This window comes from Rhodnius prolixus, unplaced genomic scaffold, assembly GCF_049639745.1.
Source record: "Rhodnius prolixus isolate KJV_2025 unplaced genomic scaffold, Rpr scaffold_12, whole genome shotgun sequence".
Taxonomy (NCBI): Eukaryota; Metazoa; Arthropoda; class Insecta; order Hemiptera; family Reduviidae; genus Rhodnius; species Rhodnius prolixus.
In genome coordinates, this window is record NW_027411635.1 from 10946111 (window position 1) to 10972980 (window position 26870).

Sequence of the window (26870 nt, forward strand, 5' to 3'; positions counted from 1 at the left end):
GTGCACATATTTCTTGTAAAGATTTATAAAATATATATTTCTGCAACAAACGAAGTTTTAGGCCTTCAATAAATTTAGGCTCAAAAGTGGGCTAATCAGCCATTAAGGAACTTAGGATGGTGAAGAAAAAATCTGACAACTTCAATATAAGTTACGAGAATCTCTGAAAAGTAAGAATTTCCTCTTAAATGCTATTCTAGTTAAGTAGCCAATGACTGAAAGGATGATCACGCATTAAATGTTGCTTTTAAGACATTTCTACATAGATAAGAAAGATAATGATGGTTTGTGAAGAGTGGAAGAAATTTATAGAATGAGAGTTGTGGGTTGCCGTAGCATAAAGCAAAATAAGAATAAAAAAAAAAAAATTAAGCAGATCTAGATACTGTAGGGACTTTTTTTTATAATCGTATTGTTTTAATCGTCAATTTGGGCATTATTCCAACTTATTAAATAACAAATATTTAGTACATGAATAAAACAATTTCCCAAAGTGAAAGATTTGAGGGGAAAACAGAGATACAGAGCTTACAGAGAACTTTGAGGTGGCTTATTTTCCGTTGGTTGCTCACGGCATTGCAGTTTACCTCCGGACCTACTTTAACCAACCAATACATAATAATCTTCGTCAAACGTGTAGAATAAGAGAAAATTTGAATTTTGATTTCACCCAGACTCAGCTTGCAGTTGGCTTAACCCAGACCTGGTAAAATAAATAAATGCGGGCAGATGATAAGAGAATGTCTTATTTTTGTCTTTTGCCAGAAAAAACAACTGATGTTAAAAGAAAACATATTGCTCAAAATAAGATAGTAAAGTACATCAAAGTAAGGCAATAAGTAGATCGGCGTTAAAGGCGCAGGACTAAGTAGCGGTGTTAGAACAGAAAGTTTAGGATGTACCTACTAAACAGACATCCCAGCCTAGAAGGAAGACTAAGGTAAGAGGTTATTTGCACGTACACTCGCAAATGAAACATAAAATAGTTTATCCGTTATTCCAATAAGGCCTACCACTGAGTAAATTTGAGTTAAGTGCATCACGCTGAAAATAAGACGAACTGTGCAAAAAACAGAAAATGCAAAAGTACTTACAAAATATCTTAGCTCTATGGTAGAATATAATCTGGTATAGACAGAAATTAGAGCAAAATAGAACTGCTTAGGACTAGGTAGCGGCATTAAAACAGAAATGTCAAGTTCTAGTAGAACTGTCTAGATACTTATGGGATATTCTGGCCTAAAAGGAAGGCCACGTCTGAAATAGCTACAGCATTTTCGAGGAAGACTGTGGTGAAGAATGGAATGCTATATTAAAATCTTTTAAGAAGCATAACATTCTGCAGTAAGTGGCTAAGCTCATTTTGTGCCAAAGTCTTGATACTTATCCACATATTGTCTCGCCTGTGCCAGCAATCATTTGATGCGTACCTCCCTTTCAGTAGCTATAAGTACTTCACCTTTGTATGAAAAGTGCCTTTAACAATTTCACAGAAATTTCACCAAATTTCACGTCCTACTAGATTCCCCCCTTCCTTAACTTAGCCCTAGAAATAAGTGGAATACTGTTAACAGATTTTGTAACTTTAAAAGAGTCAACAATTAATAATTTTTGCTTAAAGTCCAATTGGTGGAATCTGTACATATCTGTAAATATATAGTCTGTAGTCTTTACTGGCCAGAACGACCGAGCCGTCGTCCATGAGCGCTACGTCGAAACACTGAGCATGCTTAACCTTACTCTCCAGAGCCGAGACTAACTGTCCATCTTGTGTGAATATGGTGAGGTTGAAGTTGTTGTGGTTGTCTGCGATGAGGATCTCGCCGGCCGAGTTGATGCCCACGCCGATTGGATAGTTTGTCACTCCTTCCGAGCCAATCTGCCTAAGAAAGATGCCTTCGTAGTTGAACACCTTGACGCAATGCGCCCGATTGTCGCTGATGAAGATCTCCTGCTTGTCGTTCACCACAACACCATTTGGAAATTCTAAATGCTTGGAACAGCCAAATTTCTGTAAAACATTGCCAGATTGGTCGAATATGATTACCCGCATTACTTTACATTCAATAACTATAATACGGCCTTTACTATCCACAGTCACACCGCGTGGGTGCTGTAATATGTTTGCACCGAACTTCCTAACGAATTGACCATACTGATTATAGATTTGTATCTGATGTGTAGGCGAACGTTCTGTGACTATTATGTCGCCTGAAGTCTTCACCACAGCCACTCGATTGGGATACAAAAGCTGGCCGTCCCGTTTTCCACATTCACCAAATTGAAATTTAAAACGGCCTTCTTTATCAAAGATTTGAATGCGATGGTTGTTTGTGTCGGCCACAATGATGTCGTTCTGTGCGTTCACTGCCACACCGCTCGGCTCGGTGAACTGCCCTTCTAGCACGCCAAATTCGCCAAATTTACAATGATAGATCATCTTTTGTCGTTTGATCTGCGACTTAGGGGGGAATATTGTGGTAGATAACAGTTTGGTACTGATGTCCATCATAGAGTCATGTGACGAAAGCAACTGGTAGTCGCTGGTGGGGAAGAGATCGCCGCCATTCGACCTGCAACACAAAGTCATCACGTGCTAAGTCACTCCTCTAGAGCTATTCCAGAGAACCAGCAAACTGAACATGCTTCTACTCAGAGCAATCTTATTTATTTATTTTCATCAGAAGTACAAGAATAAAATATGGGAACGTAAATTGGACTCTCTCAGGAACCTACTTACCACTTGTCGTAGGAGTTTCCATTCACGTTAATATCGGATACGGTTGTCGAGAATGGCCCCAGTGAGTTGGCTGTCGAGAATCTCTTTGAAATAATGTTGTTCTCAAATTGAGAATTCAGGCCATTTGTAAAATTGCGATCATTCGTAGTTGTAGTGGTGGCCGAATTAACAGGCACGTTTCCCACACCGGCGCTTGTCATGCTGCAATCACAAATTTGGACAGTATTAGTTTACAAATCATTCTAAGCTACCAATTAAGGTGTAGCATGGTAAGGCAGATCTGAAAGTACACGCACGATTAGAGTACAAAGTTATTAAAGGTTTACCTGGTGAGAGTGTTGTGTAGATTGTTGGACGCGATGACAGAAGGCGGAGAGTTGGAGCGGTTGCCGTTCAGGTGAAAACCGTTGACAGGCCGTGCGATGGGCGGCTGTTGCTTGGTCGGTCCAATGTTCACCTCACCGCTGGAGCGCACGTAACCAAACGTGTTACGAACACCAACCTACGAAAGTAGTTGCAAATAAATGAAGTAACTGCAAGCTGCGATCAATAATACAATTGACACAAACAAATCTTGTACCTGTATCGCCTGATAATTCGACACAAACTCCAAATCATGAGCATTTTGTAAAGTTGGTTCAAAATTAAAGGAATTCAAACCGTGAAGTTTGGAATCAATTAACTTCTTAAACATCAGACACTCCACCAGCGAAGCATGTTTTGATAATCGCTCGTAAAACTCACAAGCTTGATAAATTTTATCCACGGTATCTTGAGCCTAAAAAATTGAAACAAAAATACAGAATTATGTTTAATTTATTAATGCCCAAAAGCGCAGGATTGAACCTAAAGTGCTCCTTATCGCTCCATTTCCGACTGTAGATATTTTAATGTAGGTAGGTAATGTCACCAGGAAGAGGGATTACATTGCTTTTGAGTTGTCTCCAGCGTTGTAGTTAATTCAATTAAGTTCTTAGGTCTTTTTCACCTTCGCTTACATGCGGACGCTTTTTTAATGTTTACTTCCGCTAACAAATTTTTATACAGGTTCAATCCAAACACAATGTCTCTGTCAAGAGCATATAAAAATAGGAATAAATGTGATATATAATAATGTTCAAAAATCATAGTTCAAAACTAGATCACGTAAATATTTAGATAAAAAAAATATCATGAATATCTAATAAGGGACAATAAAACAAAAAATGGCGGGTTCGAACCCAGCTGTTAGCTCTTAGATTTTCTCTTCCTAGCAGCTTTTTACACTCACCGTCCCGTGATGGACCGACTTTTACTCACGGGAATTTCCTTACTGGTATACACATAAGACACTTTACAAGTACGCTTAAGAATGATTTTTATAGCCGTCCGAGAAATTAAAAACCAAGTTTACCTTCTGTCCAAAGACTGTGAGCGACATCTGCTTGGCCGAGAACACACTCTCCAACTCCTTCAGTAGCTCCTGCTTGCGTTCTTCAAGCATTGACCTGCCAACAGTACACAAAATATATAAAAATAGTTCACACAAAACTGTATATATTTTCAATGTGCATTTATGGATATTTGATATGCAAACAGCTTCGTCACGCTATAGCATGCTGGTAGATGTGGTTGCATACAAGTTCTACCATCCCGTCATTCCGCACATAAGGAGGCGAGGGACTTGACTTCCGAAAGAATACAAGGAGGAGGAATATGGTCTTGTATTGGGTTTCGACGCTTTGCGATATTACTGTTAATTAAGAGACAGATCGCCTACATAACATGGTCCTCACAGCTGTGCTAATGTTTCGTTAACTTACAACTGCTAACTGGATGGCCGTAGCTTCTGAGTTTGCGCGTAAATGCGTAGTGCTAATATAAAAAATAGGTTATCCCCAAACACTTACCATCCCAAAGCAACAATGAATTGTTTCCGGCTTATGAACGGGGCACGTGCACATCTGCATCGAAAAGGAGTAGAGTAATTCCATCATGTACTCTGTGAAATAGTGACAATGCTCAAAGACTAAATAAGCCTCAAATGATGAGAAAAGACCACATTAGCCGATGATTAAATGTTAATTTCGATGAAAAAGGAAACATAAGACTTGAGATGTAGCCATCAGTGGGCGCTTTTTATCGTCTTGCCGTAGACAGAAAACACATTTTAAAATAATAACAGCAAAAAAGTTAAAAATCACAGGGAAGAATGAAGAGATTTAAACCTGTAAAATTGGAATGTATCGTTGATTTCGTTCTGCGCCTTGTGGTACTGCACCTGCAGACGTCCAGACGAATGCTCCAGATTCTTGATCATGTTGCGGATGTCGGTGGCCTTGGACTTGCTCTCCTGTATGGTTTGATTAAGCGCTTCTAATTGTTTTGAGCCGACCTTCAAACATCAATTTACAGCTACATTTTTGCAATTTGGAATTTATGCATCACAAGAAGCAAAAAATACAGTTATACGAGGGTCGTTTGAAAAGTTCGTGCAAAGTCAGAGAAATAGCACCACTGGCGCGTATCGAGGTTATGTTTAGTTAGTAGCATCTCTTGGAAGAACACACACCAAGTTTCAGCCAGATCGGTCTATTTCTTTGTGTTTGGCATTCGTTTGAATCGAGGAAGTCGAGTGATTTTCAAAAAATGGACGAAAAAGAATTTCGTGTGTTGATTAAACACTACTTTATGAAAGGCAAAACGCCTCAGGAGACTAAAGAGAAGCTTGATAAACATTATGGTGACTCTGCACCTTCGATTAGAACAGTTTATAAGTGGTTTCAAAATTTTCGGAGTGGCCATATGGGCACAAGTGACGCTGAACGTTCTGGACGCCCTGTTGAGGTTACTACTCCAGAAATCATTGCTAAAATCCATGATATGGTGATGGATGACAGAAGAGTGAAGGTGCGTGAGATTGCTAGTGCTGTGGGCATCTCGAATGAACGGGTACATAATATTTTGCATCAACATTTGGATATGACAAAGCTATCCGCAAGATGGGTGCCGCGATTGCTCACGCTTGACGAAAAACGAAATCGTGTGAAGTGTTGCAAGGACGGTTTGCAGCTGTTACAGAAAAATCCGCAGGACTTTAAGCGTCGTTTCGTCACTGTGGATGAAACATGGATACATCACTACACTCCTGAGACCAAAGAACAATCTAAACAATGGGTTACCAAGGGGGAATCTGCGCCAAAAAAGGCGAAGACCGTTCCTTCGGCCGGAAAGATTATGGCGACTGTCTTTTGGGATTCGCAAGGAATAATCCTCATCGACTATCTGGAAAAGGGTAAAACTATTACAGGTGCATATTATTCATCGTTATTGGACCGTTTGAAAACCGAGCTGCAAGAAAAACGCCCACGATTGGCCCACAAAAAAGTCCTTTTCCATCACGACAACGCACCAGTTCACACCTCAGCAGTTGTGGTCGCAAAATTAATGAAAATAGGGTTCCAACTCTTTTCACATCCCCCCTGTTCTCCAGACTTGGCTCCCTCGGACTACTATTTGTTCCCCAATATGAAGAAATGGCTGGCGGGAAAAAGATTTTATTCAAACGAGGAGGTGATTGCAGAAACGAATGGCTTCAGACTTGGACAAATCCTATTATTCGGAAGGGATCAACAAACTAGAGCAGCGTTGGACGAAGTGTATAAGCCTAAAAGGAGACTATGTTGAAAAATAAAAAAGGTTTACCCCAAAAAATTAAGTAGTTTTTATTTTTGCACGGACTTTTCAAACGACCCTCGTATATACATTTTGTAACATATATCTATAGGTTACTTGGAGGAAGTACGTCTTCGAAAATGCTTTGCGTGTGTGTGTGTGTGTGTGTGTGAACGTCATTACAGTTATCTTTATCCGTGTATTATTAAAAGTAAAGGTGATTCCCTGTCTGCAAGAAGTTAGATACAATTATGTCATAAAGAGAAAGTCACAATTGTGTGATGAAAGTATGCACTAGATCCTGGGGTGACGAACCCACGGACCGCGGGCCACATATGACCCGCCATGAATAACTTTGTGGCCCGCGAGATTCATCCAAATTTAAAAAAAGTTGTTTATTATCTCCAAGTGGAACTGATTGAATTACAACATAATAATGGAATAAAACACAATTTTGAATCATCAGAATCAAAAATAAATTTTTATAACACCTATGTCACAAAAGAAAAAAATTTATAATTTGATAAATCTGGTACAAAAAGAAGTGAATGCATTTGGATCACCTTACTTACACCTACGATTTGTTTTTTTTAAAAATGGAATTTGATAAACATAAAGTCACACTATAAACTTTCTGAAACTATGTAAATTTAAAGACTCATTTTCCTCTATAATTGTGCACGATTGCAGCTTTCTAGCTGTATTTATAAAGGAGATATAAGGCGATAAATTTTGGGGGCTTTACATTTCCTCCATATTTCGAGCTGTATTTATTTCTTGTCCAACTGGTGTAATCTTTCGCAAATACGTACATTTATATTACTCATTTTCCTCAACAATTATGTACAGTTGCAGCTTTTTAGCATAATTTTTGAAGGTAATATAAGGCCGCCTGTGAACCGCCTTAAATAATTTTATGGTCCGCTATATTCACCTTAATTTTACAAAATTTGTTTATTATCTCATAATTGAACCGATTGACTGGCAATGTAATAAAGAAACTAAAACACATTTTTGCAAAATCAAAATAGATTTTCATAACACCATGTCACAAAAGAAATATTTTTTAATTTGAGAAATCGGCCACGTTGTGAGCGCTTTTGGATCAACTTTCACCTGTGAATCGACCATTCGAAAATTAAATTTACCAAACATAAATTAAGCAAGAACTGAACGGATGAAAACCTGCATCATCATTTACGTTGTGCAAATACGTGCAGTAAGATCGACTTTGTGTTGAGACACAAATATTCCACTAATTAAATATTATTTGACCATTTCATGATTGCCATTATTATATTAACTATGTTCATATGTATGAATAATTATAAAAACAACTATAATAATGAAATCTATTTTGAATTTTCACCGCAAAAAGTGTTTGTAGTGGGTTCAATCTAATGGATGTACACACAATTTTATAAGCGGCCCAAAGGGTTATAACGAATTTCCAAATCGTCCCACAAGATTATTACTAAATTTTTTATATTTGTTATCGAAATTTTTGCATCAACGCAAATACGAGAAGTACATGTATTTGCATTTATTTATTTATTTGCATCTATTTAGAAGTAAATATGTGAAATAAAGAGTGTACCTCACTAAGATGGTCGGTGTCGTGCAAAGGAGGAGGATGGTCCACCAAAGTGCATTCCTTGCAGATCGGCACACTACACGGCCTGCAGAAGTACTTTAAAGTCTCCAACTTATGCCTTGGGCAGAAAATCATCTTGTCCGATTTAGTTGATTCTTCTTTGTTGATGGCTGGTTCCTGAGAGGCCAAACTTTGACCAGTCTGTGCGCCACTATTCATCGACTGCAAACATAACATTCAGACTGCACATAACTGCACCTAGGCTTTTACATAAATACTGTACACATTAAAATCTAGGTAGCCGCATCTCCCTCCCAGCATGTTAGTAAAGCTTAAAAATTGTAAGTATGGGTAAGTATTAAGCTCATTACATGAACATGCAGTTGACTGAATCAAGTCAAGCGTACAAGGAACTCAAACGACCTCACATCTTTGGCGGTATGTGGCCAAATCACCTTAATCAGACAAAACACTTCATTGCTGAATGTATAAGCCAACGTGTTTGTTCTATCTAACAATAATAGAACTGTAGAGTGGGCATTTCCAAATATGTAGCGATATGTGGCCAAGTCACCTTAAACAAGCAAAAACTTCATTGCTGTGGGTTTTAGCCAATGTGTCTGTTCTATCTACTATTAATAGAACTACGCCTCGATTGTCTTATGGGCGAGACGTGGCCACATTACCTAAATCAGATCAATACTTCATTACAGAATTAATTCACCAATTTGTTTATCCTAACCATTGACAGAACTACAGCCTGGACTTTCTCATGTGGTAGCGGAATGTGGCCGTCACCTTAAACAGGCAAACACTTATTTCTATTGATATAAGCCAGGTTTTTCTATTTAGCATCCACTCTAATTTGCGTAGCAAGAAATTATCCAAATTTTATGGGGCGAAAAAACCTTAAAACAGGCGATCGCTTCAATGATGAGGGTAATAGACAGTGTTTTAATGTCTTTTTAGACATTGGATGAGTTTAATCTTCTGTTTTAAAGTGTTACAGTATGATCGGCAGTACTGGAAGAAGGTTAACTGTACTTACTTGCAAGTTGACGACGCGGTGTCCCTCGAAGCAGTGCATGTACTGATGAGCCATCACACAGTTTGGACACAAAGAGTGATCACAATCCAAGCAGGTTGCTACCGCTGAGGAAGTCTTACTCTTGCAAGATGTGCAGTGCACCAGCGGTGAAGAGGATACTGTAGTCGCGGTTGCTGTAGTTGGACTGGGCGCGCCTGATGCTACACTTGCAGTAGTTGTTGCACAACTTGTTGCACCAGTTATTCGAATATCACAAGTGCTATTTAAATCACTGTCTAATAAACAATTTACCGTTATATCTGGTAACAGATCACTGTATGACTTTGGCAATAGTAGGCAATCCGCCTGGCATTCAGGGCACCCTACCTGAAACACACGATTCACACATTAACTAGGTTATAGGAAGATTATGCATGTGAAGAGCGGATATCTACCGATTATATGGATAGAGCCTCTATCTCGCAAGTTTAGTAATATTTCTGGAGAAATTGTGTAACAGAGGCGCCATAGGTCCATCCATTAACTTGCACAATTAATAAAACGTAAAATTCTCAAAAATGGGCCATGTTACACCATCTGCAGAAGCCATGTTTAACATCTGCAGAAGTTAATTGTGTAAGAAAAGTCTTTGCGAGGCGATCCTTCCATTGTTTATAATTTGAAGTTATCTGGATCTAACAATTCCATGTCACCAGCCATCCTGTAATTACTTGCTCCTTATTTGTTTAACTTTTTCCATATGAACAGAGAGACCATGCAGCGAATCAGGAGTTTTGAGTTCAGGGCTATAGGTTGAGTAAGGAGAAGTTTAAAATTCAAATCATTCGTTACTGAGTATGTCTTTTAGAGAATTGTGACGTTATCTCGCTGAAAATTTTATCTTGAACTAAAGAAAGAAACATATTTTAGTCATAACGAAGTGTACGCGTTCTAGCTAAGTAAAGGTGAGCTCACTGTAACCATACAACCATTAATAATCCAGCTCAAAATTAGTTTCGCCCTCTTTTATAGTTTCACCACTACGCAAACATCAATTTTTCTTGAATCTTTTCTTTATGGACAGGGTACAGAAAGTTCTCCTGATCTAAACCTTTGGCTTTTTTTTTTCTTGTTCTGATTGTCAAAATTAACGCACTATTGTTGCAAATAATAATAACGAAACCTTTATCTTTCAGATTTTCAGACCTCTAGCACGCGAGCGGCTTGCTGGATGAGTTTATGCGAAATGCTTCTAGAAAGACTACCGAGTTGCTCGCAGGTAGCGATTTGTTTGGGCTAAGCCTAATTTATCTGAACGCTTTCTAATGCTAGTGCATCGATCACTTCTACAGCTATCTTCAAAAACTGTTGCATTTAAGGACAGTAGACCCTGCGACGCTCGTATATCTTTTCTTAAGCTGTTGTAAGCATTCGCTGTATGTTAAAGGGGTGACCTATTTGTTATTTAAATAGCATAAATAATACGCAGTATCTACAAAGTAGTAACCAAACAGACTAAGCCACTTTTTCAGGGAACTTGGCGTCCCTGAAGGGGTTTCAGCCAAATAACTGATGTGATCATCATTACATAAAACATAATAAATACACATCGTATACATTTAAACTGACGGTTAAATTCTACGAACAATAGATTTTTTTTAGGCCGCAATGGATATGGCGTTATTGCAACTTTCTGTATCATTACGCGAAATTATTACTATCTGCGGGCTTTCATCTCTTTTCAATTTGTGGTGGTGTCACGAAGTAAGTAAGGACTGGTTATTAATGTAAGTTCATAATCTGGTAAGCCTGTTGCCTAATTTTGGACTGATGTAAGGGTCTTCTTGGACGGTCTTTGGGCACTAGGAGCCTTTAACACTGCTTTAATACTAGCAGATCTCTCACTCATCCGCAGGCGTTGCTAATCTAAGAAATGCTCCTCCATCAGCAGCCTTTAGAGATCTTAATTTGGAGAGATGGTTGCTAGCATGTTTCATATGAGTCCATCTCAGAAGTCTGGGGTGGTCAAAGGCCTTGACCCATATTAGGATCCGCTTTCGGAATTCAGAGATAGATTAAAAAAGGTTCTTCGCCTTAGGGCACCTGTCTCGATACTAATAGTAAACAAGCCTCACCTACGCAGGCACCTGATTTTACATCTTCAGGTGAAGGGATAATGAATAATATTAAGAAGGTCCCAAGACTCAGATTGCCAAGCCTAGACATAATTCCAGATTACTTACCTTATTCGGGCTGTCCTGATAGGAATCTAAACACGACTGGCAATATGTGTGCAAGCATGGAAGTACTCTTGGCGGGTGTAGATATGTCTCATGACAGAGCCCGCACCTATTCGCCGAGCTACTGCCTAGACTGGAGCCGCTAGAAACGACCGAGGTGCTTGGTGATACAGTCAGTGGTGAGCTGCCAGATCTAGTTGTAGTGTATGAAGAGCTGGTTGAGAAATCTGGCTCGATATTCGGACATGAAGTTGCATTTAGTGAGTCCAGCGAGGTAGAGCGAGAGTCCATCTTCACTCGTCCATCACAATTCCTGCGAGCAAAACAATTTTGATGTAACCTCTTACAAGACTTTCTCTCTCACTATCACTATACTATTTCTAGTAGGTAAATTTTCTAATAAAGCTAAGTTTACACCAAACCTACAAAAGAAAGGGTTACAAAGAGCAGGAGTAATATCTGTATTTCGTTTGTTTGTTTTAAACGGTAATCGTTTAATTGTTCTTAGATCGGTATTAGCAGCAAATGTCCTTAAGGACACGCCACTTAATTGAACTAACATTTTTCTGTTTAAGCTAGTTCTGCCCTCTCTCACACAACCTCCCTTAAAACCAATATCACAAAAAAAAAAGAAGTAAAATAGAAGCTCTACATCAACGTCCACCATCTGTCATATGGGAGGAGCACAGGCTGCTGATAGTGAAATCCCTACATGCTAGCTCCACTTTCAAGGAACCTAGAGAAGGAATGATTAAGAAATATGATCTCGTCATTTAAAAAAAAGTAAAGTAATGCCTATTTTTTCAGGCAGGCTTTACGTCCAACTACCAACTGGTGTCGTGGACGGAGGCAACTAGCTAGCATACATACTTTACTGCATTAAACATTAAATAAAATCCGAGAATCGAACTCACTAACCAACAATAAATTTCAGCGTTGCGGATCTCGTCTCTGACCACTCGGCAACCATGGCGCCACGATATCGACATAACTAGAATCCGTAAAAAGAAAATGGAGGCCTCTAATATTAACAATCATGCGACTGTTTTATGAATGAAACTCGTAACCCTTAGGAATGCTTACTATTAACTCCCAAAATGGAAAAAACCATGTAATCAGGAGAAGCGTCCGGTTTAACCTTGACTGAGGGTATTGTGATGAAATAAATAAATAAATTAAATAACGAAAACGAACGAAAGCTTTGGAGATCGTAAACCTTGCCCTCGTACGCCAGCGATAAATCAAAAACTGTTATTTACCATCGTTAATAAAACGATTTTGAAAGATCATTTGACTAACAGAGACAAGACACACAAGAAAGTTGACTTTTTAATTCTCTTTGTAAGAAAGATAGAGTAGTTCGGAGAGACTAGGGTAAGCTTTTCAATAATTTTTTTATTGTGAAGCATGTATTTAAAAACTGCATAAAATTGGTAAGAAATAAATATATAGCTCAAACGTTTTGAAGTTTAAAAATAAAAAAAAAATTGCGAATTAAAACCTTGAGAATAGTAACAGTCTTAAAAAAGTGTTTACATCCGATTTTTTAGTTTTTCTGGATACATTGTTCTTATGCAACTCACTCAGTGCATTCTACAAGTGCTAAATTGTATAAGGAAGAATCGCACAAGAGAGTTTGATGCATTTTGTGGGTTAATTTCATTTTTTTTTTTTAAATAAGTTTATAACTTCCGCACAATGCTCTCTTATCACAGTGAATGTTACTTATCTCTACACAACGACTGCGCATCTAGTTCTAATAATCTTGTTTTTCAAACGCCACAATTTTAAACTAATATTTTAAAAACAAATCTGGTGTTAAAATTCGCTCTTAAATTAATTCTCTTAACCCCAATAAATTCAGCAATTTGGATTTAAAAACAATGTACATAAACCAAAATAAAACTTAAACCAATGAATGTTATGCTTTATTTAACAGATAAATTATGCGTTTAAAATAGTTAAAATGATAGCACAAGACAAGATTTATTAAAAGCCTGTTATTTATCAAAATTAGCAATAATCTCCTACATTACACAATTAATCCGACCAAATCTTGCTAGTTAAACAACACGATCAAGCATAAAGATTGGTTCATTTGTTCAATAAGTTCCAGAAAGCATTTAAATATGAAATATAAATACAATTCACGCTGAAACCAGTAGTACATTAATCGGTGAAATGAGTGTAAAGTGGCTTTTTGAAATTGGTCTTAAGGTCTGTATATGATCAGTATCAGATCAGTTCAAAAAACTGTAAATACCAATTATTTCAAATTTTATGTTTAGTAATATTTAGTTACATTCAATCGCATCATTGCAGCCATACCATCCTTTTGGACGGTTAGTATATAAAAATTGAGAGTTCACAGTTTTCCTTTTGGCATTTTTTACATCGCTCATTCGAGCTACATGAGCCAATTAATATTAGATTTAATCGCAGTCTAAAGTCTAAATACTTCTAATTGTTTTTACAATGTACAGTTCAATAAAAGTATGCTCCTAACTTTGCTTCCAATCTCAAATCTAAATCTATTTCCTAAGACTCAAATACACATTCAAGTATTTAATTTTTTTTTATTCTTCGTAAGTAGGTATTGTATTCGTGCAGATTTTCGATGATAAGAAATATCCGTTTAGGAGGCCCCCCCATAATTTCGATTAAAATTTTGATAAAAATCAAGCCACCGAAAGTTTCATCTAACTCAATCGATTTTATAAGTCTTTTAGTAATCGTATATTGTTAAGAGTGCTAATCGTATATGTAGAAGAAGTATAACTTGAAAAAAGTTTCATCGAAAATTCTGAGAAACCTTCTTCTAAATTTAAATAATAATGATAAGCATTAAATGTAGAACCAAATTAGAAAATTTGGAGAAAAAAACTGCTAGGAGAAAGATTTTTAGTATTTTGAGATTTTCTCTTAAATGACTCCTGGGATTTTTGGTGTAAATACTCTTGAATTTTTAGCTTTTACTCTGATCATGATCCTAGAAAGAGTTGGAATAGACTTTTCAATTAAGTTACATTTCAGTGAAATGTACGGTTTGACAAAGTATTTAATTCTATTAAGAATTACAATAAATACGACTGAAATTTTCGGATTTTTGAAGAAAAAAAAAAACCTTTCAAACGGTGTAATACTCCTGATTTTGAAAGAGCCCATGTTTTGGATCATACAATGAACAAATTAAGGTTATGAACAAAAAATACTAGTAGTGATCGATCCTCTTGCCACTGCTTTTCTTTTACTAATGCATGCATTAATTCAACAAGCAAAACTGGTGTATATATATTACGCACGCACTAGAGTGGCAACGTGAACATCGATCAACCAGTGTTGCTAGCCATTAGATAGCTATTACTGCAATATGATAGACAAATCTAGGACGGTTGACGTTATGCACTTAGATTATCGATATTTCATTTTGTTTTTAATTGTTTTAACAAGTTTTATTCAATTCCTAATTCTTTTCATGGTTTACATGTTATTCAAGTAAAGTTATAGATCAGCCATAAATTGGAAGCCAAAGGAGAAATAATCCAAGGGCGCCCATATTTTTTGCCCCTCAGTGTAACACTGAAATGAAAAAGCAAATCATTCAAAAACAGTTTCGAAAAACTGATATTATCGATTCAATAATTAAAACACTTACGGTTAATTGCTTTTTTTTTAAACAAAACTATATTACTTGGATCCGTGGCTTTAAAAAAAAATATATATTTAAATTAAATCTGAAGCATCGCCGATTAACTCTTTTTATACAATTCAGATGAATCTGGGAAGAAAACGATCGAGAGTTCATTTATTGGCCTTTTTTGACAGTTATCTGTATACACTAATCTTGGTCACAGTCTGGTCATATTTCATAAAGAAAAATGAATGTAAAGGGAAGGAAAAGTGGTCAAGAGCCACTTAGGGACAGAACATTTAAGATATGGGGTTTCAATCTGAGGAAGATCTTCCATTTTAATATCATTACACTTATCATTTATTGTTCCACCAAGAGAACAATAATTCTAGAAACAAGCCAGAGGAGAGTTTTGAAACCGTGCTTTTTATTTTTAAAGCCAATAAATAAATTATCATTATTAGAGGCGAGACCGGCAATGTGGTACTGGGTTCGATACCCGGATTCTAGGCCTTGGATTTTATTTAACGGTTAATAAAAGAAATTTATAGTTAAGTATGATTGCTAGCCGCCTCCGTACACGACACCTGATTTGGTAGTTGGATGTAAAGCCCACCTGAAAAAGTAGACATTACTTTAGTTCTTTATTTAACTTTAATCCTATGATATTTTAAGGTAGCCCTATAAAAAAATAAATTCCTTGTTAATTAGTTTTCTATTTTTCGTTATCTACACCGAAATTAATCACCCATTGGTTTACCAAAATAATAGTGCTTTTTTCTTTCTCCTCATAAAACAAAAATCGACAAAATGGTTTCTAATCGTTTTTCTCTCAAACTCTTAACTATGATTGCTAATTTTTCTCAAATGTTCCAACGCCCCGAAGTAATTATGGATGCGGTAAAGATGTAGACGGTGCTTTTCTGGTACCTAAGCCTTGAAATCTTAATCATGGACCCCCGCTCCTACAACAACTCAACGACAACAATTCCCAATCACGCAGATTCTTCAAAATCCAAATCCCACACTTAAGAGCTTAAATAGATAAAAAAAAATGTAATAGAGGTTTGAAGAAAATCAACATAGCCGTATTCTACAAAAATTGAAACCTTTTCTCTATCTCAATTGATGGGATGTTCCTCAAATTTAAAATTCCAGCAATGATTTCTACATTATATACGTTGTAGAACAGTACTGAAGTAGTACTTTAAAATTTATCCCCTAGAAATCCACGAAGAAAAACATTCCTGGTAAAAAGTTATAAATAAAAGTGACATAGTAATTAGTATAAGTATAGTGATGCACATTCTTACATATAAATTTATAATAAATTGTTGGAGTCAAGGGAAAAAAACGCGAAAAATAAAATTTCGCTTCAGTAAAGACCGAAGTTTGCCCAAGTTCTGGAACACTAAATTTGAATTTTCTGCCACTTTTAGTTTTGGATAATATTCTTTCACACCCTGACTTAACCAGATTCTGTGCTAACAAATCTCTTTTGTATTCAATCAAATTATTGTACTGGATTTAAATATAAATAATTAAGTTCATCTTCTAATCACTACACTTCTTATGCACTTATCTATAATGCGATCCAAATAGTATGAATAAATCAACCAATTAGTAAAGCACTTAATAATTAGTAAGTTTTCATTTTTCATGAATCCACCAATAAAAAAAAAAATAGCTATTTATTGTATCGTACAAGTAAGGGAAGTGAACTTTTCATATTACAGAGTTCAATACCTTGGCATTTTGAACGAGGACATGAAAACACTTCCCTTTAAGTGATTAGAGTTATGTTGACAGTACAAATTAGGACACACATCTACACTAACGAAACGCACTGGCTGAAAACTTAATTTCTATAACTTGTACATTATTTATATAATTATTTTCATTTTCAAGGGGCCTTTTTAGGTCCATGTGTTTTCAAATGTTTCAATGAAAACTAAATGTCTAAAATTGAACCAATTCGCCATTTCTCCTCTTACTAGGAGGAAGAAAAAGTAAAAGATTAGAATTATGTTGACCGTACAAATTAGGACACACATCTACACTAACGAAACGCTCTGGCTGAAAACTTAATTTCTATAACTTGTACATTATATAATTATTTTCATTTCCAAGGGGCCTTTTTAGGTCCATGTGTTTTCAAATGTGTTTCAATGAAAACAAAATGTCTAAAATTAAACCAATTCGCCATTTCTCCTCTTACTAGGAGGAAGAGAAAGTAAAAGATTAGAATTATGTTGACCGTACAAATTAAAACACACATCTACACTAACGAAACGCTCTGGCTGAAAACTTAATTTCTATAACTTGTACATTATTTATATATGTTCATTTTCAAGGGACCTTTTTAGGTCCATGTGTTTTCAAATGTGTTTCAATGAAAACAAAATGTCTAAAATTGGACCAATTCGCCATTTCTCCTTTTACTAGGAGGAAGAAAAAGTAAAACCCGACAAAGATGTCAAATAAATCAATAATCTTTAAATTCGGTAACGATCAAGGCGATGATGCAAAAAAAAAAAAAAAATCTCCATAGCACACACTGTTTGCATAGTCGTTTTGTACCCGTCACTAAACTAGTAAGAGCTACTTTTAAAAAGCAGATCTACAGCGACGTAGTGGGATGAGAGTGGGGACAAGTTCACTGCATCACGCCTCTTGACTGCCGCCTTATGCAATCTTACCTCACTCACTGACCTTGCCAGCACTTTCACACGGATCTGCTTGCACTAGATCGTACTGCAAACAGCAGGCTATCGTAATTTATCCTCTTGCACCTCTCGGTAAGAGGTCAGATAATGCAATCGCGCAGATTTTTAATTCCGAGTTTATACAGGAAATATTAGTTTTTTTTATTTTTATTGTTTCACCAAAAGTGGTTTTTTATAAATTGGCCTGTATTTTGTCAGTACTTATCTACAAATCACAGAAAGTGAAAGTTATTATATTTGTTTTAGGATTAAATTTAAATCAATTGTAAAATATGCTGCAATAAGCTTTTTAAAAAATCACACAACCTGAAGTCCCGTCCACGACAATTTATTGGTACTTACGACATTAAGCCCTGACTGAAATTACTTAACTTAAAAAACAAAAATATTGATCTATAACCTAAGGAAGGGATTATCTATGCGGTATTAGCCTATTTAAAGTATCAAAAGGAACAAGGGCTCAGGGCAAAATAACCCGAAGGTTTCAACTGCTGGCCCTTAGATTTTCTCTTCCTAGGGAGCTTCTTACAGCTCCACTGTCCGGTGATGGACAGTGTTGTCTGTAACTAGAGAACACTGTCCGGAAGCCGGCAGTAAAGTTTTTAAAATATTTAGTAAAATAAATGCCCATTATTTCAGGCAAAGCTCAACGTCTAACTACCAATTAGTTGGAGGGGGGCTGGAAGCTCATACTTTACTGATAAACAAATAAAAAGTATTCATACGTGGGATTCGATCTGACAACCTCCTACACATAAAGCCACGCTCTTGACCACTAGACCAACACCCTTAAGTTCAAATTTTTATATCTGGTCTAGGTGACAATAAACTTTTAGACAAATACCAGAAATCTATTTTGCCACAAAAATTAAATTTCTTTTCTTTAAAATTCTCTGTAAACTTGATGTAATTATTGCGAACAGGAAATTCAATAATTTTTATAGGAAAAAGTTTTCCAATAAATTTGGGAAAAAATTGGCAGCGCGGAAGTGATATTTTACTGAAAAAAGATTTTTTGTAGTTTTTGTCGAAAATGGCAATTTTGTAGTCAGTCAAAAGAAACAAGGGCTGATTCAGTCCAGTTTTAACCTGATTAAGACTATCACCATTGAGGCCTAGTAGTAGTCAGTCTACTACTTATTCACTACAAACTGATGGTCTAAGCAAATTTAATTGCATGAACTGCATGTATTCGTTTCATGTTGAATAAAATGAATTAAGAAAGAACAAACTTTTTTTTTTTTTAGCATATCTGAATAACCACGACGTATGAGGAAAATAAATGAAAAATTGTGCAATTTCTCCCCAGGTTCATGGCACTTCAAGAAATAGAAATTGGAGAACGAGGGTAATACAACATGAGACCAGGTGACGCTGCGGTTCGCTGCGAGGAGGTGCCGACTTGCAGATGTGTTTGTTGGTCGGAGTCGCGCTGACAGATGGTTGATAAGCGTTCCAGCTGCCACAGATGGCGATCTCAACCATGTTTTATTTCCTCCACTTATAATACAGTGGGCATTTGTGATTGGCCCATCTGGCAGAAGAGGGTTCTCCTCAAAGTGGTAGGTTATATAATAAAAAAGAAAAAAAAAAGGGGGGTGCCTCTAGCGTGTCCACAGAAAAGGGGTGTGCTGTACGACGTACGGCAAGCATATATTGGGGGGTTGGAAGTTGTGGTGCCAGTTTGATAGCTATGTTTGGCCACGCTGGGTTTTATTCAATTGGACTTCCAGCTGTCCAAGCTTGCTGCAGAGAGGCCCTTGCAGCTGCATCAGCTTATCTGCAACTGTCGCATTCTACATTTACAAACACACTATCTTAAAATTACGCATATTTAATAGGCCAAGGGCACTACCATATATCCTGAATTCTTAGCCAAGCAATAAAATCAAATGTTTACAAACTTTTCGCTTCAAAGTTTTAACCTGATTAAGACTTTTATCACCATTGAGGCCTTGTTCTCAACAGTGTAATCCCTGGAATAAAAGATAATTCACTGTTTTAAGCATCAATTTTACAAATAATATTAGTTTTCTAGCTAATTGTAATTCTTGAACATGAACCACAAATAATGCAGTAAAAAGCAATGATACGCTGGACAAGAATTTAACTCTTAAGTCAATACCAAATTGCAATAACCCTCTTTTAATCGGATATTAATGGATAAACTACCACCAAGAGGTATCAACATCCTAAAAAAAAAGAAGACCTCATTGTCTGGTCATCTATAATTATACATTTGAAGCCGTCGAATGTTTCTTAGAACTAGCAGCTGAAATCAACAGCGAAAAGAAGGTTAGTGATGAGCTAAAGAACAGAATAATTGCTGGTAACTAGCCACAATACGGCGTGTTAAAGTTGTTCTTTTATCAAGACCGTGAAATGAAGCCGTACAAGTCAATGGGTCAGACCTACAGTTTTCTACTATGCATAAACGTGTGACTGTTTAAAAGTTGTAGACCAGCAGATTTCGAGAATCTTCAAGAGGAGAATAATGAGAGGGTATGTTCGGACCAGTATGGTACGCAAGATACTTTGGTCCTATCAAGTATTTGGCGATCATATAGGTGATGAAGATAAATTAGTAAGTTTCATTAACTCAAGAATAAGAAGAAGCACCTTCCATAGAAAGGAGTTGAAAGAGGGCGCCCGAGGAGGATGCTGGAGTAAAGACTTAGAATAAAGGATAATCTGTCTAAAATCTGAGTGACCGAATGGAGATGAAGAACTCAAGACACGAGATCCTAGCGAGGCCATGGTCCACCTAGAACAGTAGAGGAGCCACTTAAGTAAGAAATAGGGCCCATTATTTATCATTTGTCACGTTATCCTTGCATTTTGTATCTGCTCAAATTAATCATGCTAGAACAAGATCATAGACGTGACATACGAAAAATGAAATTCCAAACTTTTAACCAACTCCTTAATAAGGCAAAATATTATTCGTACTAATTATCAACCTTTATAATTATTATTATTTTTTTTTTTGGCGCATCAACAGCTGAGGTTATTAGCGCCCGGAGCTTTTTTCAGTGCACTGCCGGCCTCCGGACAGCGTTCTCTCGTTACAGACAACACTGCCCATCACCGGACAGTGAGCTGTAAGAAGCTCCTAGGAAGAGAAAATCTAAGAGTCAGCTGCTGGATTCGAACCCGGGACCTCCGCGTGGGAGTCCAGTATGCTAACCTCATAGCTAATCCCTTCCCTCTGTATAATTATTATTATCACATACAAAATAACTAGAATGCTATTCGCCTAACATCACAAACGGTTTCCTACTCGTTCATGAAATAAAATCAAACAATCAAGAACTCTTGTAGATACTTTTCAACCAGCCATACAGCAAAGAAAGGCAGAATAGCGTATTAATCATTCGCCCAGTTGGCAAAGAATTCATTTTTTATTATAGAATTTGCCGAAAGAGAGACAAAGTTTACAGGCACCATGGTCAATATCAGTAAAACGGATATTTTTGTTGTTGTGCTGAAACGTTTTTGAAAAAAATGATTGTTTTTTTGAATTGATAAAAACAGGATCAATTAAAGGAGAAAACGATAACTGCCCCATGTAATTTATTAAAAAAATAAGTGGTCTATAACTTTTTAGAACATGTACTATTTCTTTTTACCATTTTTCAAGGTTTTAAAATCGAAATCATTTCATAATTCATTCACAAACATTGTACACCTGGTAACTTCCGCATTATTTGCTTTAGATAGATGACTCCCCCATTTCCAGAACTATTTTGAAACGAATTTTCTTGCTAAAAAAAAAATCATACTCTTATCTTAGTTACATTGCGGAGTACTGTTCATTGTTTTTGGTGACAGATTTATTAATCCAAAAACATGAAGGAATTTTCTATTTGTCATTATTTTTTTAATTTTTTTGCCAAGCATTCGACCTAGGGACTAGATCATTTTCAGGGCTTATGCTCTTAGACAATATTTTGTTAATATTGTCTTCTGTACCTGCCTATTTATGTACTAAAGTGTGGTCGGTTTTTTAATGTTCTGGTTTGTGAGCAGATCAGTATTGCCAATTGTCAAACAAATTATTGGTAGTAATGTGTTTCGTAGTAAGTTGACGTATAATGTGGTTCAGATTGTTCGTACTCTGTTTTGAAATTTAAACTATTTTTGCTGTGTGGTCTAATCATTTCTAGTACTTTTCCTTTCTTTTTTTTTTTTTGGTGTGTTGGTTTTTGATTTATGTATCTTTGTGTGTTTGGGAAATCGAAAGTGTGATGATTTTCTGTGTGCTATGTAAGGATAGGGATGTTCTTTCTCAGATTTGTGTCGTACGAATGTTGATACAGTCTTTTTTTTAAAAAAATACTGCGATGTATCATCTATATGTTTATTTTTTGTGGCAGTCTCTGTATTCTATTTCGCATATAAGATTTACTTTTTTGTCTTTTTCATCCGGTCTTTCAGATTCAAGAAGAACACTCTTTTTGTGTTGTTGGATGACCAAAAAAAAAAATCGCCTCCTTACCATAAGTACAACCCAGTCACAAACCAGTTGAAAACATTACTATAATACTCAACACACACACAATCAGCTTGACTTAGAGAAGAAATTCGACAGAACTTTAAAGTTTGTATGTCTAATAATGTATGTCTATCATAAAAGTGAGCAGTGACGTGGTAGCCGAGCGGTTAAAAGCGAGGACCAGCAATACTAAGAAGTGTTGAGGTACTGGAGTTCGATTCCCGGTCTAGGTCTTTTGGATTTTATTTAATGATTAATATGAGAAATTTACAGTAAAGTTCCCGCAACTAAGGTAATCTTTTAACACCTCCAAAAAAAATAATAAAAATTTTACTTCTTTTAATTTTTAAAAGTTTTCTTACTACTTTTGTACTTAGTTTTACTTTTATTTAAAATGTTCTTAATTTTTGGAAAAATTTGTTAAGTAGTTTACAAAGAGAAGTACCCCGTTTAACCACTTTAAGAAGACTCCCCAGTCTTACTGGCTGATTTGACCTAATTGATTTTATACTGCCTTCGAGGGTCGTTTGAAAAGTCCGTGCAAAGTCAGAGAGATAGCACTACTGGCGCGTATTGAGGTTATGTTTAGTTAGTAGCATCTCTTGAAAGAACACACACCAAGTTTCAGCCAGATCGGTCTATTTCTTTGTGTTTGGCATTCGTTTGAATCGAGGAAGTCGAGTGATTTTCAAAAAATGGACGAAAAAGAATTTCATGTGTTGATTAAACACTACTTTATGAAAGGCAAAACGCCTCAGAAGACTAAAGAGAAGCTTGATATACATTATGGTGACTCTGCACCTTCGATTAGAACAGTTTATATGTGGTTTCAAAATTTTCGGAGTGGCCATATGGGCACAAGTGACGCTGAACGTTCTGGACGCCCTGTTGAGGTTACTACTCCAGAAATCATTGATAAAATCCATGATATGGTGATGGATGACAGAAGAGTGAAGGTGCGTGAGATTGCTAGTGCTGTGGGCATCTCGAATGAACGGGTGCATAATATTTTGCATCAACATTTGGACATGACAAAGCTATCCGCAAGATGGGTGCCGCGATTGCTCACGCTTGACCAAAAACGAAATCGTGTGAAGTGTTGCAAGGACGGTTTGCAGCTGTTCCAGAAGAATCCGCAGGACTTTAAGCGTCGTTTCGTCACTGTGGATGAAACATGGATACATCACTACACTCCTGAGACCAAAGAACAATATAAACAATGGGTTACCAAGGGGGAATCTGCGCCAAAAAAGGCGAAGACCGTTCCTTCGGCCGGAAAGATTATGGCGACTGTCTTTTGGGATTCGCAAGGAATAATCCTCATGGACTATCTGGAAAAGGGTAAAACTATTACAGGTGCATATTATTCATCGTTATTGGACCGTTTGAAAACCGAGCTGCAAGAAAAACGCCCACGATTGGCCCACAAAAAAGTCCTTTTCCATCACGACAACGCACCAGCTCACACCTCAGCAGTTGTGGTCGCAAAATTAATGAAAATAGGGTTCCAACTCGTTTCACATCCCCCCTATTCTCCAGACTTGGCTCCCTCGGACTACTATTTGTTCCCCAATATGAAGAAATGGCTGGCGGGAAAAAGATTTTATTCAAACGAGGAGGTGATTGCAGAAACGAATGGCTATTTTTCAGACTTGGACAAATCCTATTATTCGGAAGGGATCAACAAACTAGAGCAGCGTTGGACGAAGTGTATAAGCCTAAAAGGAGACTATGTTGAAAAATAAAAAAGGTTTACCCCAAAAAATTAAGTAGTTTTTATTTTTGCACGGACTTTTCAAACGACCCTCGTATATGTATATCGTAAAAGTGAGCAGTGACGTGGTAGCCGAGCGGTTAAAAGCGAGGACCAGCAATACTACGAAGTATTGAGGTACTGAGTTCGATTCCTGGTCTAGGTCTTTTGGATTTTATTTAATGATTAATATGAGAAATTTACAGTAAAGTTCCCGCAACTAAGGTAATCTTTTAACACCTCCCAAAAAAATAATAAAAATTTTACTTCTTTTAATTTTTAAAAGTTTTCTTACTACTTTTGTATTTAGTTTTACTTTTATTTAAAATGTTCTTAATTTTTGGAAAAATTTGTTAAATGGTTTACAAAGAGAAGTACCCCGGTTTAACCACTTTAAGAAGACTCCTCAGTCTTACTGGCTGATTTGACCTAATTGATTTTATACTGCTTTATTGTTTGCTAAAATACATAGCTTTTTTGTATAGCTCAATAAATGGCTAATTTATTTATTTATTTAAAATAGGGCTGGTCGCCTTCATCCGCACCACCTAATTTGGCAGTTGCAGTGAAAAACGCCTAAAAAAATAGGCATAACTTTACTTTTTAGTAAGGAGGGTGGAATGTCCTTGCTAAAATATAGAGTTGGAATTACGCTTTACTCCAATGGATTTTCTATTTTTTGGGAAATTTTTTTGTGAAAATTCCATCTATAGTTTTCTCTAGTAAAGTAATTGCCTATTTTTCAGGCGGGGCTTAACGTCCAACTACCAATTAGGTGTCGTAGTCGGAGGCGACTAGCAAACAATATTTTACTGTAAATTTCTTTGATTAACCATTAAATAAAATCTAAGGCCTAAGACCGGGGAATCGAACCCAGTACCACAATACATAGTAGCTTCGCAGGTCTCGCCTCTAACCGCTCGGCTACCGTGGTGCCCAAGTTTTCTCTTCTTTACAACAAATATTGTGGATTTATAACTTTTAATGGAATTATTTTTCTAGAAAAATTCTGTGTATGACATTTTCTTTTTAAATAAATAATTGAAGCGACAATTAACAATACATTATAACCTTCATAACAAGTGGCTAGGTTAAGATATGTAGGATTAAGAATGCAGGTAAAACGGAAGGAAAAACCTGCAGTTAAATTTTTAAGTTTTTAGACATTTTGAGGTGTAATAATGGAGGTAGGTTAAAGATAACATTTTAGGATGAAGTGTACTAGTTAAGTAAGAATTGTATTTTTCTCTAAAATTTGAAGTTTATAGAAGTTAGAACTTAAGTGAATAGTAGTAAGGTCATGTAAGTGTGCTCACCGAACGTTTTGTTTATTTATTTTATTGGGCCATATGTGTTCCAAGATCTGTTCACAATGACATGATCTATCTATCTCAGACTTAGTGTGTAAACGAAAGTAAATAAATGAAAACAAAATGCCCAATTTGGGAGCAAAATGGGGGGCCCAGCCAATGGATGATTGAAGTAGGCGCCCGTTGGCGCAGTTTTTGAATTAATTGCTGGAGAACGTACGAGAAGCGTGTAGAACAGACGGGCCAGCTGTATCCTGCGTTGCAGCAGTGTTGCCAGATAGGGCACCACTAGCTCGCTACCCTCGTGTTAGTCTGGGCACCCTAGTGTACTTTACAATCTGGTCACTTTATATACAAAACCTTCCTCTTTTTTACTTACAAACTTAACGCTTGCATCCGTAAGGAGAAGTAAACTAATTATTACTTATTCAGTCTTAATAACAAAATTACATTTACTAACTTCTTTAAACATAGGACCAAAATACTTAGTATGGTCCGCAGAGATGGGAAATGAAAGTATTGCAACAATTTGGGTATGGCGAACCTAATTCTGGTTCCCAACATGATGTTGTTTTACCGCAGTAAACGTAACTAACAATTTGAACTCATGAACCTTACAATTTGAAAAAAAAAAACGAAAGTACATGACTCCATTATTACTCACTTTAAAAATGCACAAGTTTTCGAATAAAAATCGCTAAAAACTACAAAAAAAAAATCCATTCAGAGAAATTACCTAATTTCTGTTGAAACAACTTTTAGTTACATATTTTAATACTTATTAATATTTTTACAGGTAGTAAATCCATACAATAAACTGAAATAGCACATTACAAAGTGATTTCCTAACCACCCAACTTTGCACAGAAAAGTGCCCCCCTTTAATCAATTCCAGAAAAATGTTCCCAAATAAAAGTTTTAGAACTTGTTATTTGGGGGCAACAAAACATACCAAGTTGAAAGAAAATCAGTGGTGATGTTTACGAGGGAAATCTCAAATGACTGAAAAATTCATTGAAAAACCTTGTTTTTCTTGAGTTATATTGGGTCACAAAACTTTTTAAGAAAGATAGAGGGCCTTAAAAAAACAGTTTCAAGGTGTCTTTGAAGCGTGTATTTTCAGTAGAAACCCAAATTTTGTAAATTTGATACTCAGTATGGTTTCATTGATAGTCTCGAAATACCTCTTGTTCAAGTTTAAACGAAATCTATCGGCAATAGTAGAGAATACTTTGTAAAAGTACTTCGATAGCCTATCTTTATATCGCACTTAAGTTAAACTGATTTTGATAATCACAGGTATAGTACATATCTATATAATATAATACTTTATTTAAAAACTTACAAAGAAAAGAAGTAAAATTCAAAATGATAGGTATTTAACGCTTGGCAACAGCCATATGCTTGAGTTCATAGCATTTATGAAAGAATTCAAATAAAAACAAAAAATTAATTCATTCTGAATAGAAAAAGAGAACTTTAAAAAACAAGCAAAAGTTTTCAGCATTGCTGTTAGTTACAATACTGCAGTCCAAAAATAAAATTAAAACTCAGCAATATTTAGATAGAGAAACAGATTAAAAACAAAGAAATAAGATCGGTAACAATATGTTCATGCAATGAGAGATTGGATGCCAACTCATCTAACTCATCTAAGCCTCAAGAGATTACTCATAGATATTACTAAGGGATTAGAGATC

At 36.3% G+C, this 26870-nt stretch overlaps 1 protein-coding gene across 3 annotated transcripts in view; it reads right to left on the reverse strand.

Annotated features, from left to right (window-relative positions):
* Positions 1-263: 263 nt before the first annotated feature.
* Positions 264-26870, reverse strand: part of brat (tripartite motif-containing protein brain tumor) — a 60561-nt gene continuing 33954 nt past the window's right edge. For 2 of the 3 annotated variants that reach the window (XM_074143193.1, XM_074143192.1), the window contains exons 3-11: positions 11259-11568; positions 9037-9402; positions 7992-8210; positions 4948-5114; positions 4134-4227; positions 3321-3518; positions 3067-3242; positions 2741-2941; positions 264-2573 (exon numbers count right to left, since the gene is read on the reverse strand). In XM_074143193.1, the coding sequence (XP_073999294.1) occupies positions 1616-2573; positions 2741-2941; positions 3067-3242; positions 3321-3518; positions 4134-4227; positions 4948-5114; positions 7992-8210; positions 9037-9402; positions 11259-11546 (2667 nt within the window). In that variant the 5' untranslated portion in view covers positions 11547-11568 and the 3' untranslated portion in view covers positions 264-1615. Of the gene's footprint in view, positions 2574-2740; positions 2942-3066; positions 3243-3320; positions 3519-4133; positions 4228-4947; positions 5115-7991; positions 8211-9036; positions 9403-11258; positions 11569-16632; positions 16779-26870 lie in introns of those variants that run through there. The other variant, XM_074143191.1, reaches the window with a different exon arrangement.